Source organism: Chelonus insularis, unplaced genomic scaffold (genome assembly GCF_013357705.1).
Source record: "Chelonus insularis isolate UGA/USDA-ARS -01 unplaced genomic scaffold, ASM1335770v1 scaffold_362_pilon, whole genome shotgun sequence".
NCBI lineage: Eukaryota > Metazoa > Arthropoda > Insecta > Hymenoptera > Braconidae > Chelonus > Chelonus insularis.
Genome location: NW_023276793.1, coordinates 519,029 through 537,836, shown reverse-complemented (window position 1 = coordinate 537,836; position 18,808 = coordinate 519,029). Strand labels below are relative to the sequence as shown.

The following is an 18,808-nucleotide window of genomic DNA, read 5'->3' as shown; positions in this document are numbered from 1 at the left end:
CTTGTGTGATTTCATTATCATTCCGTGCGAAGAATGATTCATCATCACAATAATCTGGAATGATCCTATCGTAATTTTCGTTGAAAAACACTTGAAGTATAAAATCCTATCTAGTTATTGGCTAAAAAATGGGAGTCAGGGTAACGACTGTTTTATCTGTGAGTAAAATGGTGGTTTTAAACGATAAAATGAAGGGAAACAGGTACACCTGGGGTGGGGAAGTAGGTGTTGACGTTGGTTAGAAGGGTCGTAGCACCAGTTGAATCTTTTTCATCGTTCAGGTTACAAGTACGGTGATTCTTTATTGAATTGAAATTCTCTTTAAATAAATAATTACAGAATTAGTGTGCGTTATTGAGTTTTATATTATTTGTAAAAAATAATATTTAAAAAAAATTATAACAAGATGAATTGTGGAGAGTGTACCATCAAGTATTTACTCTTTATCTTCAATTTTATTTTTACAGTGAGTATTTGTATCTCTGTGTATAGTTATCTTTCATCATTTTTACCAAATATTTACGTCTCGGAATACTTTATTCTTAAGTAATTGAAGCAAAGAAAAATAATAAAATTATATTTAACATTAAAAAATACTTTTATATGAATCGTTTCGAGCAGACAACATTTCTTTGAAATGACGCATAATCACATTAACCTGAAAAATCAGTAAATTTAACGGTTAAAAGAAATGACCAAGCCCATTTTTGTATTACATCAGTAGATGGATATTCTCTAGTCAGAAAAAAAGTCGTCTTTAGATTTTCTGTTGTGCAAGTAGGATCCCTTACATATATAGATAGTTTAGTACTTGGAATTAACCAGGACGAGAAGCGAAGCAGAAGATGACCTAGAACAAAAAACTAGAAAAGAACAGGAAAGAGGTAATAAATCTAAGGGAAGCTGAGAAGGATCAGAATATTTTGTGTGTGTGTGTAGAGAGAGAACACATTACATTGTTAAGAGAATATAGAACATATAGTGATCGCGCCAAGCAACTCAAGGCCATGCGTGCTTCGTGATGACGTAAGATTTTGGTGGAGAAGAGTGGTGTATCACACTAGGAAAAAGATCGTGCTCAACAGCGACCGATGCAATGAATTAGTACACCAGCGTCAGTATAAAACTCAACTTGTCGTTTAAACTTCATGCGCAACATTCACAATTTTCTGCATTAAAGTTTTTATCTCAATTTGAAGATATTTTTTCATTTGTTCTTTCATTACTCTTCTAGTGAAATAAAAGACATTTGCCATCATGTCGTGTGCTATGGGATGTATTAGATGGTTACTTTTTATCTTCAATTTTTTATTTTGTGTGAGTTAAAAAATTTTTATACATTTAAAATTATTTTATTGTCAATATTGTGTTATTGATATTTCAACCAAGTGAAATTTATTACATATTATTGTGTTGAAAATTAAGAAAATAATTGATAAGGGATTTTATGATTACAAAATTTTTGTTGACACTTCGTCTTTGTTCGACATTCAGACGTTATTTTTGACTGTGCAACGTAAATCATCAAAGAATTTGGTATATATGTATATCAGTGACTAATTTCCTGTCAACCAACACTAACATAAAGCTGTCAATCATTAGAAAGAATGAGGAAAATAATGAGACATGACGAGGATTATCCTAATTATCTTATCTTTTAATATAAATGCATAACGTCGATGCACTTTATTCAGTTGGTATATAATATGATACATGCTTGAATAACAATGTTGGCTAACGGAAAAAGTGTTGGATTACACGAATCTTCAATTATCCACTCTCTCTTTCATAATATGACATCATTCTATGAAAATTCACGTGAACTAATCACTATGAGAATAAATTATTAATCGATTAATGAATTCAAAATCAATTGTCCAAGTATGTTAGAATTAAAATACTCTTATACATCGAATCGAATACCAAACTGAAATTTAGCTTATAAACAAGCTATTCCTGTGCGTTGATATATTTAGATCGATTGCAGAAGCTATAAGTTAAATGTTTACGCCCGACTTAAAATTTTCAATAGAGAACAAGTAACCAAGTTGATGTCTCAAATTTAATCCTTCAAAGGAAAAATACTCATCTTGATAACCTCTTCGATATGAGCATGAGATTTATATGCAGTATTTGTTTTTCGAGGTCAAAACGATTATATTTAACTGACGCCGTTTGATTCCAACTCTACTATGTTATATAAAGCTTGAATAAAAGTATGATTATGAGACATGGTACAATACGTAAATGATGCATTATTTACATTTGGAGATGACTATCTAGTTCTTGAGAAAACTTATTGATTTTATTCGCCGTATGAAAAACTAATGAAAGTTATACTATTTACATATCTAGTTGTCAATTGAAATTATATTAAAAATAAATCAGTCTACTTTTTAACTATGATACGATATAAATTAGTCGATTATTTAAAATTTTAGACTAAGTTTCAAAAAAAATGTGAAACATGAAATAAGATTTAATTCCAGATTAATTAATTGATGAATTGATTTTTTATTATAGCTATGTGGTTTGGCACTTATTATTCCTGCAGCATTTTTTTATGGAAACATTAAAGATTTGCCGGAAAAACTACAAGCTGAAGGATCAGCTCTCATTATTGGAATCTTAATAGTCGGATGCATTGTATTTGTCATAGCTTTTTTCGGATGTTGTGGCGCTATCAAGGAAAGCCATTGTATGATTATTACTGTAAGTCAAAAAAAATTGAATATTATGAATAATAATGAATATTGTAGCTGTCGTTATTATTCCTCATTGTTTTGTATTTTTACAGTTTGCAGTTTTACTGTTAACTATTTTGGTGATTCAAGTTGGTCTCGCTATTTTTGCATTCATTAAAGTCAAAGGCTTTGAAGAAAAAAATTTCAATGACGCTTACAAACATGAAGTCGAACAATACTGGAAAAGCAAAATTAGCCAAGAAATAGTCGATTTCACTCAAAGAGCTGTAAGTATTATTATAAAGAACAATTCATGAAGGACACTTTAGTTAAAATGAATCAGTATATCTCGACAAATTGACATAATGAATCGCGTAGGCGTTAGCTCTACCTTGAAAATTTCGAACTTAAAGGTTAATTATTGTTATTTATTTACTGTTTTTTTTTTTTTTTAGTTTTCTTGTTGCGGTGCTGAAGGTCCATCTGATTTCGCCTCTCCAAATCCTAATATGAACGGCACTATTCCAATTACTTGTTGTTCATTGAATAGTGACTCGAAATTAACTACTTGTCCGTCTGATAAAATTTACCGTGATGGATGTTCAGAAAGACTCTTTACATTCTTCCAAATGGCAGGAAAAATATTAGGTGGTGTTGCTCTTGGTATTGCTGGAGTCGAATTAGTTGGTATCATTTTTGCTCTCTGCTTAGCAAATTCAATACGAAATGAAGAACGTAGAAACTATCGCGTTTAAACCGTCCGATTTAAATAAATTATTCTTACATTTGTGAAAATAATTATTCTGTATATTATATTCATTCGCCTTACATTTTTACTGTCATTTACATTTACATTGAACAAACTTCTTAATTTGATTATATTCAGCTGAAATGTTGATTGCTCTTAAATGATAAAAGAAGAATCAGAAAATCAAAAAGTGACATAAATTATTATAAAAAAAAATCTTCCTTGTCATTAAATATTAAGTACAATAAATACATAACGTCATTGCCTTACTCTTTTGGTAAAAGGCTATTTAAAGCTTTTGTATTTTTTGTTAAAAATAAATAAATTAAATACAACTGATATTTAATATTTTTGGATACATTTAAAAAAATAATAAGAGTAAGATTTTTTTCGTATTATTATGTATTTTATATTTCTATAATATATTATTTTATTGTTGAAGATTATTTAAATACTTCAATAAAGTTCAATATTTTGGAAATAAAATAAATATACACGTGTATTGTTATATTGTCATTATTTATTAAGATTTAAGAGATGATAACTTATTATCTGTCTATAATACATTGTATTTACAATATTTCTGAATATTTCAGGAGCATAAAATAAAGTATTATCAATAATAATAATAATAATAATAATTATAATAATAATAATTTAATCATAGTGTACCGTTTAGCATTGCACTTGATTAAAATAAAAAAAGTGCATTAGAGTTTTCAGAATTTTGCTGACATTTTGTTTGGATGTCAGATTGTTAAACTGAATTGATATTTTAAGGCATGATCAGTCATCATTAATTAATGTTTTACAGGAATGATCTGGCATTTTTTGCTTTGGATAATAAATAGTAAAACTAAAATAATAGATATTGCAGATCAACTATTCCAAAGTTCGTTGTTTTTTTTTACTTAAATATGTGAAATACTTTGTGATTTTTTTATCGCGTAAATAGTATAAACTATCTCGTTTCTGTGATGATTATCTTAAATCACTAAACAAATATTCATTTTATTGTTTCCTAACTAATACAAATTAATAATTAATGTGTTCACAGACATTTGTTTTTTGTCCGAGCTGAATATCTTGTCTAAAAAATTTCATGATACATCCATGTGAGATTCTACAATTTCTACAAAAAAAGAGAATAAAAATTAAAAAAACGAAAAAGTATGCCATTAAGTTCTCTTGAAAAATTCATAAAAAAGTCTGCTTAAATCTATTTTGTAGTTTTCTTTCATTTTCTAAGCTCAATTGTAATTTCTAAGTCTATCTTCATGTGTACACAGATTTATTTCAAAGTGGCGATACCTTCATAAATTCTGTGGTTGGAAGGAGATCATCAAGTTCACCAGATGATGATGAAGGTACAGTGATGTCATCTAAGAAGTCAAAGGATGCCACTGCCTCACGTTCCTTCTCGCCATAACGTACGAAGAAATCATCACCACGTTCGATAATAGAAGGCCTCGAAGAACCCCAGATGGATGGTAGTCGTAGGACACGATGCGCTTGGGCTGCTGATACTGAAGGAAATACCAAGCAGCAGCGGGTCAACACGCCTCGAGGATTTAATGACCTTGTCTTTCATTCTGCTCCCTTTCTCGCTCTCTTTCGCTCTCGCTCTCATTCCTAATTTGGCTCTAGTGGACACAGAGTAGCTCGGCTTAGCTCGTTTACAATGCCTTCTACCCCTTTTGCTTCATTTATTCTACTGAATTCCGATTAAGCCGGTTCTCGGTTCTTCTTATCTTCGTCCAGCAGATTCCGTACTTTTACTTTTATTTAATACTTAATTTTTCATAGAAATTGATCGTCACTAAGCCGAACTACATAGCTTTTCTCGTGACAATCAAAGCAAACCGCGTAGGCGCTACCATCTGAACAGAAAATAAGGAAATGGCTATGTACAAACGTGGATGATTGCGTGTGGTATGTCTGAATGTTTGTGTGGAATGTGAAAAAACTTGAATCAAAATATTTAACAGTGTGACGGACATGACATTACTATATAATACTTTGATTCATGTCTTAAGTAGATGAATGTTTATTTATGTGAATAGCCCGAAACATAAAATTATGGATAATGAAGTCGACAAAGCTGTGGCAGAAAGCATTGCTGCTCTACACAACTCCGTGTTAGTCTTGTTAGTTGATACCCGGATCAAATTAGGGAGCAGATTAGTGTGTAGCCTATTAGCACATGTATACATACAGCAGTTAAAAACTTGATATTAATGCAAACTAGTAAAGAGATATGCGCTATTACGCCCTGTGTAAATCTGCTGTGTTTTTAACGAGTATGTGACTTTCGCAAACCTTTCTTCTGTCGACGATAACGATGTAATCGGTGAAGATGATGATAATCTGGTGGTTCATCACCTGAATCGCTTCCTGCAGAACCACTACTTGATGTAGCTGAAGAACTTTCACTGCTAGCCAACATCACGTCTAAAAGGTTCGCTCTAGCCTAAAAATAAATGTATAAACATGAATTTATTTGTTGAACATTCTTTTAATTCCTTGTAAGAATTTGTTTTTTACCTTTGGGTCGGTAAAGTCAATATCACGTTCGACGTGAACCCATCCAGTGGGACAACAACAGGCAAGATCTAGTTTCTCTAATGTCACTTGAGAATCTTGAGTCGTTGGATTATCTTCTCCCTTCCTTATCATCTTATTCAACTCATTGATCACGTCTTTGGAGGTAGCACGTTCAAGGAAGCTCAAAGATCTATCTCGTCCTTCAATTAACAATGGAGCTCTCGCAGGGCTCACCTGTAAGTATTTATTCTTTAGAAGATAAACTTAATTAAAGCTTAATTATTAGTGTAAATAATAATGTATCTTACAACTGTACTCGGTGTCGATGATGTTGCACCTTCTTCATCTTCTTCAGGGACTGCTCCAAGCTCTGTAGAAGCAACTCCAGCGAAATTTAATCCTGTACAAGGAACACTGATAACTCGGTCTTCAGGTAAACTAGGAACGACTTGAATTCGATCCAAAGGATCCACAGAAGAAACTTCAGAAGTTCTATCCGAAAATTCATAAGGTTTTCGTACTAGTAACGTTTCTTCACTTAAGATTACAGTAGGATCGTTTTTGAACTCATAATCTAAAACTATAAAATAAATATAAATAAAGAATATTTTATACATATGTATATAATTAACGAAGAGAAGTTAACGGATAATTTTATAGAAAGGATGTAATGGAAACTAAATATTCAAATACCTTCAACTTGACTTTGTTCTGAACTGCCGATAGTATTTGGCCGTTCATTGAGGTACATTTGTTGTTCAGCAATAAATGATAGGACACTTTGAAGTGCTTGTTCTCGATCAGGTAGTGGTTTACCACTTTTGGAAGACGTACTGGCAAGGCTCTTGGTACTTTCAAATTTGACTAGTCGATAAAAATCACGTGTGAAGTCTGTACCGATTGACGGTGAATCTGGATCATCACTACATCCTGATAAAGCTGCCGATGATCTTTTACTAGAATTTTCAAGAGCACCTTCTTCACTACTCCAAGATGCTCCAGGACTTGAAGCATAAGGCCAAGGCCCAGCTGTTCTCGTATCCATCAAGAGAGCCACCTGCATAATAATACGATTGATAGTTGAAGTGGAAATAGTGTTGCAAAGAATAATCTACTCACCAGTTCACCGCCTGTTCGATCAGCAAGATAACTCGCTCCGTTCCACAAACATTCATTGGCATCTTCTTCTAATTCAATTGGGTTTTGCTCTTTGATAGCTGGAAGCGCTGGTGCGATTGAGCGACTCTCTTCTTTCCAAGCTGATGATTCGCTTCGGAGATCATCGGTTGACAGCGAAAAGCTCCAGTCTTCTAATTCTGCTCTATCATATTCTAATTCTAAGAGATCACGATGTTGTTGAGCACTTCTTGAGTCATCCAACCTGAAAATTTTTCCACTTTTTTAGATGAATATTCACTATTTAGATACGTAGTAATATTTTAAATTAATCACAATTCTTTCGATCTTCTCTGTAGAAATGGTTTTACTAGTTGAGATTGATATTATTCAAATTTTAACTAACTTTTAATTTCTTTAAACTTTTAAAATAAAATTCATCTTAAATAGACTCAATGTCGAAAAAAAGTTTCATTCAGAACTTTACCTGAGCCACTGCTGGACGTACTCAGCATCCCATCCTTCTTCCTCAACAAGTAAAAGAGACGAAGATCCCATAGGACTTGGAATATTGTACGGTGAATTTGTGATATTTGCGGTAGTAGTAGTAAGTTTGAGATATAAGTGACTATCAGAAAAACTCCGCATAACGTGTTGATAGGGGAGAAGCTCTTTGGATGGCGGATAACTGTGCCTTGGATTTATTCCAACCGTGAGGTTGAGAGGGAGAAAAAGTACATCTGGATCTCCTGTATTTAAAGTAACAAGTCGTGCATCTGGCGAGACATCCCCTTCTGTTTCATCAGTAGCTTCTTTAAGATCCTCTAGTCCTCTCGATGGTTCTTGACGAGCACCTTCACCCTGAACATCTGAAGACATAGTCGAATATCCTTCATCTCTATTTCCACTCTCAGGGCTTTCGCTACCTTCTTCTTCAGAAGTCTTTTGACCTGAAAATTCAATCAAATTTATTACAATTTTCGTTAATAGATGAAAGCTAATAAAAATAAATTTAATTTACCTAATGGTCTATTTCGACGACATTTAGCTGTTGCCATAACAGGAATCTTTAAATTAAGAGATCGCGGTCTTGATAATGGTACAAATGAAGGATCAAGACCTAGTGCAGCAACTAAAGTTGCTGGGCCGGCTTCAATAATACCTTGAATAAATTCAGATGGACTTCCAGGACTAGTCGCTTGGGCTAAAAGACCAGAAAGTGCGCGATTTTGTGCTTCTAATTCACGAATACGTTTTTGAAGGGTTCCAATTTCTTCCTTTAAACCCTGTATTCAATAAAAACATTTTAGTAGATTATATTCAAATAATTAAAGAAAATTGAAATGATCAAAGCATCCATGATGTGAATAAAAGCTTTAGTTGCAGCTTATTAAACTTTGAATATTATTTTCATGTTATATTATAAGGTTTCAGATAAAAAAAAATAAATGTGATAGCTATCATGAATATTGAAAAATAACCTTTTGAGAGAGTAGAGCACGAACCACTTGGTTTGCGACGTCGTCTAAGCACCTCTCATACTGTCTTCTCTGTGCATCGGCATCTCTCGCGAGAGCAACGTGTTCAGTCTCTAGAGTAGCAAGTCTTGCAACAAGAGCAGCATGAACTTCACCAGCACAAGCTGCTTCTAAACCTCTCAATTGTCCTCGCATTGATTCGTTCTCCAATTGAAGTTTAGATATTTGTGTTTGATATTGATGTACACGTGTCTGTAAATTCAAGAATATTAATTTTTATAAAACATTAAAATATTTGTTATCTTTATTACACTCAATAAAATAAATATTTTTCTTTAGACTGTAAAAAGAACGGTAATTTTAATATTACCATAAAGAAGTGTAGTTAATAATACCCGTGCTATTAACAGAAAAGGGTTTTATGTTAAATTAGGGGCGCCGTGAACCTGTCACAGGCAGAAGTGCTAATAGGAAGGACGAAGGGCATGTGTGTCTGATTTATAACAATACATTTAATACACGAACGTTATTTTACATTAAAGTTCTAGACTTTCGTCCAACAATCACGTTTGAAATTTATATTATTAATTACCATCCATCTAAATAACTTTGACATATCTGATAACTTTTTTTTCGACTGCCAACAATTGATATGTGGTTGCAATCAAAACATCCAATTGTTTTTACGATTTTGGTATATTAATCAATAACTAATAGTATGAAGATTTCATTTCAGATTACGTTAGTTTGTGAGATTATATCAATGATGGTAAATTCTATAGATTCTGCAATTTAGATTTGAAAAAAGATGATTTAAACAGAATCAAATAATTGATAACTGTTCGGTATTATTTCTTTTAAATCTTTTTTTGCATACGAGCGCTATCAGATTTTCCCACAAAAAGCCGTCATATTTATAGATTAAAGTTATCCTCTTTGTGTGAATAAAATTTAAAAAAATAAAGTTAATTTTAAAAATTGTGTATTGTACTTATTTAAAAATTTGTATTGTTTGATAAATTATTATGTGTGGTACAGAAATTAATAAAAATTAATAATGAATTGCCATACATCACGTGTTATTGGAATAAGTATCAACTAAACACTCAACAATGCCAACAAAAGAGTTTGGAAGGTTTGCGAAAATTTAGTGCGTAAAAAAAGTTCATAGCGTTAACGATTCGTCTTATCGACGCTTACTCTGGTTCTATCATTGTCACGGAAGCGCGAATGTATAGTATTGTTAACTCGAAGACCGATCGATAGAGAGAGTATGAGAGGGTGAAATGAACAGAAGAAAGGAGAGAGTATTCAACGCACCCCCAAATATACGAGTCTTTTAGAAGCAAACCGTCCGTGAACTGGGAGATAGCGTCTATTTATGAGCTCGCGGCTGTAAGGGAGAGGTTTTATCCACGTTTCTACAGGTTTTGATGCTTGCTATTTGTTTAGAATTAACCCAACTTGGTTGGACAATCACGAAAGCTTTTTGCATATCGATTTTTTTGCAAATAAAACGATCAAGCAGAAAAAAGTGCTGGGTTAAGTTCGGGTTTGATATCATGTTTTCCCCCCATTTTATTGGATGAAAGAAAACCTTGTACAAGTGTCATCATATTTGGGCTTCCCTTTCGCATATGGGGAAAGAGATGATTCTAATGACATAGGGTTCAATATTTCCTCATTCAACGACACAAGCTACGACATAATATTCAGTTTGATATAACTAGATGTTTCTTCTTTGTCTTGGTAATTCTTGACCACTGTTATGTCGCTTTTTTTACCTCATAAGAAAGTGTAAGTGCTGTCCTTTCCTGCTTCAACTGTTCCGCTCTTTGCTTATGTTGCAGAAGTCCTCGGGATGACTCCTCCATCCTGAAACAATAGTGGAATAAAAATATAATTGATAGAACCAAACAATGACTAAAAGTGAGTTATCGACTATAAGATTGTGGTAAAAATACTTTTAGTGTCGAGTATTATTAGTAGTATCGAATAGTGAATTAATGATATCTGGGACAACTTTACATCACTCATAATGCTGAAGTGACGACAAAGGGAAAAGCAAGAACCAAGTGTCAGTCTCATTATCTATCTAGTGGCTTGAATGACAAAGGAATGCACTCGATTCAATGATGAGACGGGTAAAGAGAAGAATACTGATGCCATTTCATCGATATATTGAGTGCTCTCATTTTTACTCTACTTTGCAAAATAAAATGAGGACTTGTCACTTGTATTTCAATGAAGTGAACTTCTTTCTTTAAGTAATTTCATTATTTATGTAAAGTTTCATTTTTTATTTTAAGATTTAATTAACAATAAACACTTAATTTATTGCCAACAAAATGAATGTAGATGGATAATAATCGAGAAGAAAATCATCAAAAGGAACGAAGACAAAGCGATTTGTTCTCGTAAAAACGTTAGGCTAGCAATTACTGGGGCTTCAAGCAATTCTGCTGGTATAGTCGGTGGCACATGGCTCAGTATACGACCACTGATTTATAACAATCGCTGTGCAAATTTGATTATAACGATGTGGAAGAGAGGAGCCATTTCTGAGAAATTACAAGACTTTAGCACGTTCAGGATAAACCTGAATTTTGGAGATCACGACTCCCAGAATTTTCTTATAAATTTTGAACTTTTTCTTTTGAAATTTCATTTATCGGTGACAAGTTTTCAACTATACTCATAGCACGAGATTATAAATTTCTTCTTTTCTATAAACGATATTTTGATTAATACATTTGAATGTTCCTAACAGTGTGTATCAACGAGAATATAGTTAGTGGTAACAATTTATGATCAAAGAGCCGCTGGTAAAAAAACTCAAGAATGATATTTATCCAATCTCTGCGATATGTAGCATATTTTCTTTCCAACCAGATATATAATTATAGCTTTATGTCTATCATACACACATTTATTCACTTATTGCATGAGCAAACTTAAGAAAGAATTACGGCTATTTGTAACAACAATTATGTGACGTATATAAATTACAAAAAATGAAAAATAATTTTAGTTATTAGCGTAGCCCTCGGCCGACAGTGAATAATCACGTCGATTTCATTATCGTTGAAAATATAAAATGGTGTTCTACCGTGCTAGCCCTCTGGCTTTTTTGATGGATTAGCTTGCATAAGTATACGTATACGTGGCGTACAACTGAAAGTGTACATGTGTAAATACAGACACTGATGTAAACATGAAAGCTTCGTCTCTTGCTGCTGTTTGTGTAAGCAGCATTGGTACACATGTACACCAATATACGGAGCAATAATTTCCGATGTCAGTATACTTGGTAGGTCTCTTTATGATGACCTGATACGACACTTGGGTGACAGAGCAATGTCATGAGGGTGTCTAAAGTGCAGATACCATTGATTATTGACTACAAGAGAGTTTATATTTGTATGGAGCCTTGAATTCCAACGTAAAGGCCAAGGTCACTCAATAGTTTAGAAGTTTAACGGAAGTCCTGCTACGGCAAATTCATCTAATTTTGGGACCCCTCAGTTAGGATTTCCGCTTCCGTTATAAAATCGATTCGAGAAAAAAAAGACTAAATTAAAGTATTTTACTAAACATTTTTCTTATGTATTTTAATATAAGTTAAACATCAAGAAATTCATTTTATTTTACTTTATTTATGATGGATAAATAATTGAATAACAAAAAATTTTATTGAAATTCGTAGAATCACAAAATCATGCCTTTGGAATGTATTTTTATGGAAATACTTTTGTCTGGTATTCATGTTCAGATATACTCAGTGTTTTATTTTATGAGACAATCCTAGTATTATTTTAGAGCACCTTCGCAGTATAAATGTACAATTGAAATAAATTTAATAAATACATAAATTAAAATGACTCTTTTAAAGCAGTCTCTTAAAGTGTTCTTGATCTGAGGAAACAATTTTCAATATACTAACATGGGTTTCTCACTTGTCAATAGAAAGTGAAACTAGACAATTAATTTCTTCATTAAATACTCGGATAAATATTTACTTCCGCTCATCATCTAAGGCTTTTCTCTTTAAGACATTTCATTGTTTACTAACGGCGCCATCATATGGCTTTATCTAATTCCAAGCAGACACTTTTATTAAAACAAAGGTGAGCTAGACTACTTTATTTTTCATTTTATTATTCTGATCGATTTTATTGGCAGCTGTTGTAATATTATAAACACTCGACAAATATTTTCTGTCCATTGTGCCAATTTTTGAGAGTAGACGATCAATAATAAAAATAAAAATATGCATATCAAATGTTAGCAAAGTAGCTGAGAAGCATCAGTGATGGATCATCGTGAAAAGCTTTCACTACAAGTTGCTGGAAGACTTCTAGGTGCATCGATCGACTCTACCCCTCTTTTACTTTTCTCCTGGAACAATGTCCCAGAGCTATGTTATCATCCCTTCTTCCTTTCCCTTATTCTTTCTGCTCAGTGTGCGATTCCATATAGTTGTTTTCTTTCGCGCACGCTCGATTCATGCCAAAAAGGGATAGGAGCTACTGGCAACTTGACGACTCCCTTTCAACAATAAGCAAGGGAGCTATACTCATAGTAAAAAGGCTTTATCAAGCCGCTTCGATGCATTGCCCACAGTATGCTCTGGGATTTGTTCATCCAAATACATACATGTATTGTATCTCTCCTGTGGGAACGAGCTTTCAATCTACATTTATCTAGAAATCAAAGGTCTGCTTTTCAAAGAGAATTTATTAGTACATTGTTGTCGATTCCAATCAGTCAACACGTTGGGAATTTTTTCATCAATCGAGTTTATCTTGAGTTAGTTAAACAGATAATGTTTTTAATCATTCCCTCTAGTATGGTTGATGTAATTAAATTTATCTTGGTCATTTTTATTTTATCTAAAAAATGCTCTCTACATTTACATTGAGTTAGTTTACAATTTTTAACTAAAATGTGAGACTAGGTATCTATTTTGCTTGCTATCTTTGTCATTTTTAATATTCGCATTGGAGCACAGACAATGTATGCACATAGCCATGAACCCTGGAAGAATAATCCGCAGAAGTACCACTGCGAGATGTGTACACAAAGAGCAAGAAGCCTCGACTAGTTGTTCTGAATAAGGGGTGCAGTAGGATTGTTGATTTCTACTCCTTGTCTGTCTTTCTTCTATAAGTTTGCTCATAAGGGTATGGATCTTTTCCCAGTCAAGATCCTTTGATGTCGTGTCATAAGTCATCAAGTACAATGTAATTATTAGGTACCTCTATCATTTTCGCTTATCATCTTTAATTTACTGAGAATGGCTTCTGCATGCCTTCAATTATCTTTATGGTATTACCATTAACTATTATTAGCACAGAACATTAATAAATGGTCTATTGCAATTTTATTTTTTATAAGTAAAACTTGATTTTTCACCACTATAAAAAGCTTTGACTTTCAGTAAAAAATGAATTCGACATTCTTTCTGATTCATTTTAGTTTCAGGTAAAGTCGACTTTTTAGTTCCATGACTCGATTATTGGAAAATAAGTTGTAGTAGAATACTTTTAAAAAAAGGTAATTAAAGCAGAAAGTTTAAGTTTTTAAATGGAATTTAAAAAAATCAGTAGATTTTTTTTTTAAAAGTTACAAAGCTATGGAATATAACTACTTTTATTCTCTTCGGACTATTATAAAAAAAGAAGAAGAAGTTATCAATGAATAAAACATAAATAATATTTTTATACCAGTTTAAGTACGACAGTATACTTCATTTTGGTTTGGGTTAATCTATTATCACCAAGTTCGAATAATATTGGTGAAATAACGATGCATAAGCTCGATATTATTCCCCATCAGGATTTGCTATCTTCGTATATGTACTAAGGATCGCCATTCATCGACGGCGCAATGTGTTATTGGCTTGAGGCCAATATTGATGATTTATCGCGAGCGTCTAGTGGTTATTGCTTCCCGGTAACGTTGCTTCGTTATTTATACGAGCTACCTAAGGGTATTCTAGTGATTTTTCTCATCAAACTCGCTGTTTTTATTGTGTTATTATCACTGATAAGCGTCATATAATGTTTGATATTAATGTCTACCATTTTTTTAATTAATTAGATATATTTATTTTACCTCGCCAATTCTCGTTGAAGATGATGTACTCTAGCACGAGCTCGCTCTGCTTCAGCAGTGGCTTCTCGTACCCGAGACTCAGCCTCCAATCGCAGTCGACGCTCTCGTTCCACATCTCGCTGTGTCGCCTCTCGCTGAAAATAAAATAAAAAAGGAAACAATCAATTAAAGTCCAAACTTTTAATCATTTGAATGGTGACGTAAAAGCTTCTTAATCAATTGACTGTACATTGGTTAGTCAATAGTGATCACATAATGAATGAGAAAACATAGAAAATATAAGAGAAAAAAAGAGGAAAGAGGTAGCCAGTTGATGAGACTGAAACAAAGCGCGTTGATACTTTCGTTTAGAATTATTCATGAATTTAAATCGAAACGTTGCACGCTCCATTGGCTGAACATCCCCTTTGTTTATCGCTGAGAGAGGATATTTTTTTACCTCTTTACCTCACTACTCTCTTTGTCCATCTTGGCTTTCACACCAACTTTCTTCCTTCCTTCTCTTATTGTCAATAATTGTACTGTACGCTGCCAAGTAACGGAAGCAGTACTTCACGCGATTAAACCAAACCGAAACTAACCAATGGGTTCAAACGCCTCAATAAATTGCAACCACGATCGTCCATTCTTTCTGCGTCCTTTGCCCTCTTCAAGTCTTAAATTATCCCGATAACCGAGATTCACTAACGCTGCATATCTTTTAACACTGCACCGTTAGATGGAGATCGTATTTTTGCCCAATGTGTTGCTGAGAGCAAGGATTTTTATGATAAATAAAGTGGATTAGCTTATTAAGCATATTGGCTTTAAAGTATTGATAAAAGTTAAGAGATATTTACTCGTAAACAACTTTCTTCTTTTCGAGTAGAAGAAAATTAAAAATACTTTAATAATTAAATATTAATTCGGATTATAATCAATAAAGTATCGTAGTTTTATTATTAATTAATTAAATAATTAGTTTTTGATAATAAATGTTTAACTTAATTATTCAATCATTGAAAATGAATGAAAATTTCTACTATCGTCTTCAGCCATGTAATGTATTGACTGTAAAAGATGTTAAATTAATTTTAAAAATGTTTTCCGTCATTGCAAGTCTGATCTCGGTGGTGAAATAATGACTTATACTTAATCTATTCGAATAGCCGTAAAATTTATCATGCTATCGAAAAGAGTGCTTGAAAGAGAAAGAAAGTGGAATCACCAAAATCACAATCCGGTAAAACTACTACCCTAAGAGTTGGGCTAAAGAAATGACCGAATAGATTTATAGGAGCTTTAAATCACTCTTCAATCTTTACCGCTATTTTCACCAAAGCTTACTTTATTTATCCAATATTTTTATTTTTTTTTCAAGAACTATCTATAAAGAATTATATAATATATGACTTTTTGCAATAATTAAAATTTTTTTAATGCTTCCAGGTAACATTGAAAGAAAAATTTCAATTTAACCATCAAAGGCAGTCTGTCATCGAGTGGATTGTATTGGATCTAGACGATTGATATTTGTAACAAACGTGACGTGGCTATCAACTGCAAACTGTTCGATGAACAGACATGTCTGTGAATGTCAATAACTGGATATACGGGTAAGTTGCATTTTCTATAGTACATGTACATGCTAACTTTGTCTCATCACTTCATCCATGACGACGTGCAGTCCTTATTCTGCGTATTAACATGGAATGAACATCTCTAGCTGCATTTACTCACCACCATCCTGTCATCAAATTCTCTTTAATTATGCGTACTTCGATTGGATCACAATTACCCTCTTGTTACAGAGATTGTTGGCGAATAAGAAAGCGGGTAAATACTCTCTGCTATTTTCATTTTATTCTATTGCACAGCGGGCAATTCTCATCGGCTATATTGGAGCTCAAATAGTCGTACCATGAAGACTATTGACATTCTTACTTGCACACTAGCATGACATTGATTCTGTTAAGTTGAACGTGAAATTGACTTGGTAGTTTTACATAAAATTATTGAGAATGGTCGTAATAATTAAGGTTGAATAACTTGAGGGAAGATAGAAAGTCTAAAGAAATTTCAATATCCATAGAGAATTAAATCACCTGATTTCAAACTAAAAAATTAATAATCAAAATGTTTTCCTATTAAAAGTACTGCTTTAAATTGATAAATAATTAGTGAATAATTTTTTATAACTCATTTTGTAGGAATAATCAAACTTAAAAAAATGATCAATAATATTCAAATAGTATCGTTCAACTTTGGGATTTTTTCTAGCTCATCAAAGCTCGTTGGTGTTTTTTTTATACCAATACAGCTACATATATATGAACAGAAATAAAAAAAAAAACATCAGCTATGTTTGGTTTAATCAATCTACTGTTTTTTTTATAATTTTTTGTCTTTAATTTATCCTAGCTCAATACGTTATCGTAGTATTAAAAATAACAAATTAACGTTAATTAACAAAGGAATTTCTATAAAAGAATAAAATTTATTGATCAATGAGGGTGAGTGTTTGATATATGCAGATTAATTTTAACACTGTTTTTTTTCACTACGTTAATTTTTATTGATGTGGACTTTGTCCTCAATGTAGAACAAACACATTTATTATATGCAAGCAACATTTATAGATGCATATGTATGCATCGTCTAGTGAGTCATTTGACACGCGGGACTCACGCTGAATAGTCTCTGTGCAATGGTTTCACATCAACTTTCATGGGTTCCCTTGTTGTGTGGATACGTTACTGTTTGGCATATACGTGTGTACATAAAATATACTGCAGGTGTGTCGTGTTACTTTCAATAGTGTATATGCAATCGCTTCGTATTATAAGCCCAGTGGTTTATTGCTGCAGCTGTGGTTCGAGTTTTGATGAGCAGGGTGTAGATATGCTAAAACTCGAGGGACTCGTTGGCTAGCGGTTTAAAGCTACCCTCTCTTCTAATACGTAGTTTACAAATTTCCATCAATATTCTCTTCTTTAATTTATTAAAATTTTTTAGATACTTTATCGTTTGATGTTTATTTTACTTTTTCTTAATCTTGATAATTCAGTAGATTATACTCCATTTCTGCTATTAATTTTTGCTAATCTTTACATTAATAGTTTTTTTTATGATTCAAAATTTTTGTCAAGTTCTTTCATACAAAATAGTTGAATCATTTAATATATAATTTTGAAAGTTGATAATCTATGATTTTTTTTAATAAGTTTAACTTTTCGAGTTATTGAATTTGAAATGATTTATACACAATGATGTTTCCTAGTTTCATAAAATTTAAACAATATTTAAAAAAGGATTTATATCCTTTTTCAAATAAAATTTGAGATTTTTTGTATCTTCATTGTTTTATGAATGCTATTTGAAACTATACTAAATCAACTACAACTGTTTATACTGTTACATTATTTAGTATCAATATTAACAAGCTACCAAACGATATACCGTGCTTTAGGATGTATTTATCTTACTTTTTATACCTTGTATTTAATTACACATTGCTTCAGTTTTTTATCACAATTATTAATGATAGGAAGAGTTTATAAAAAGACATTGATTTGCTGTACACAAAACAAGTATAGTAAAAATCAACCAGAATGAATGCTTCATTCACTAAGAAGAGTCTGATACATCCATTTAGATGAATGGTGACCAATGAATCGTTGTTATGTACCGTTACGACTACGACGCGTGGGCGAATCGTGACTTTGATTTCTTCTTCTTTAATTGCCTCCCTTGGAAGTACTACAATGCGGATGCGATTACCATACCAAAAAAGAGAATTGATAGGAGTACAAGAGACAAAGATGGTCATAGATTATCAGCATGTCAAATTGTCAACACAATACACTTACATTTTTTCATTGTCTCGATAAATAACTTTGTACATTTTTAGCAAATTTTATACACTTTTATGTTTGCTCCGAAAAAAACAAAAACACTGATAGAACTTGGCGAGTTTAATCCAATGTGAATTAAAAGGTCTTAAAGCTGGTTTTAGCGTTGTTGAGATTACAAATAGTTAATGCTCAGAACAAAAGATGAAAGTTTTTATTCTCATTTCAATGGATTTAATGTTTTTTAATATACAAATTTTATAATTTTTAAATTTATTATTAACATTTGAA

General features: G+C 32.3%; 2 protein-coding genes across 6 annotated transcripts in view; one reads left to right on the top strand and one right to left on the bottom strand.

The window, feature by feature from the left end:
- Positions 1-202: 202 nt before the first annotated feature.
- On the top strand, positions 203-3,479 carry LOC118073667 (CD63 antigen-like). 2 transcript variants are annotated; one of them, XM_035094323.1, is made up of 4 exons: positions 203-466; positions 2,524-2,712; positions 2,798-2,971; positions 3,140-3,479. In XM_035094323.1, exons 1-4 carry the CDS (start codon positions 407-409, stop codon positions 3,437-3,439), a joined length of 723 nt encoding a protein of 240 aa, XP_034950214.1. In that variant the 5' UTR covers positions 203-406; the 3' UTR covers positions 3,440-3,479. The 2 variants fall into 2 exon arrangements, with proteins under 2 accessions (XP_034950214.1, XP_034950213.1); XM_035094322.1 differs by lacking the exon at positions 203-466 and adding an exon at positions 1,088-1,317.
- A 511-nt stretch (positions 3,480-3,990) lies between these two features.
- The window catches only part of LOC118073641 (uncharacterized), an 86,201-nt gene continuing 71,383 nt past the window's right edge, over positions 3,991-18,808 (bottom strand). Inside the window, exons 5-16 of one of the 4 annotated variants that reach the window (XM_035094275.1) lie at positions 14,688-14,821; positions 10,355-10,445; positions 8,574-8,822; positions 8,114-8,378; positions 7,580-8,042; positions 7,096-7,357; positions 6,670-7,033; positions 6,285-6,556; positions 5,977-6,210; positions 5,752-5,902; positions 4,744-4,958; positions 3,992-4,564 (exon numbers count right to left, since the gene is read on the bottom strand). In XM_035094275.1, the coding sequence (XP_034950166.1) occupies positions 4,556-4,564; positions 4,744-4,958; positions 5,752-5,902; positions 5,977-6,210; positions 6,285-6,556; positions 6,670-7,033; positions 7,096-7,357; positions 7,580-8,042; positions 8,114-8,378; positions 8,574-8,822; positions 10,355-10,445; positions 14,688-14,821 (2,709 nt within the window). In that variant the 3' untranslated portion in view covers positions 3,992-4,555. Of the gene's footprint in view, positions 5,313-5,751; positions 5,903-5,976; positions 6,211-6,284; positions 6,557-6,669; positions 7,034-7,095; positions 7,358-7,579; positions 8,043-8,113; positions 8,379-8,573; positions 8,823-10,354; positions 10,446-14,687; positions 14,822-18,808 lie in introns of all 4 variants that reach the window. The other 3 variants (XM_035094274.1, XM_035094276.1, XM_035094277.1) reach the window with 3 other exon arrangements.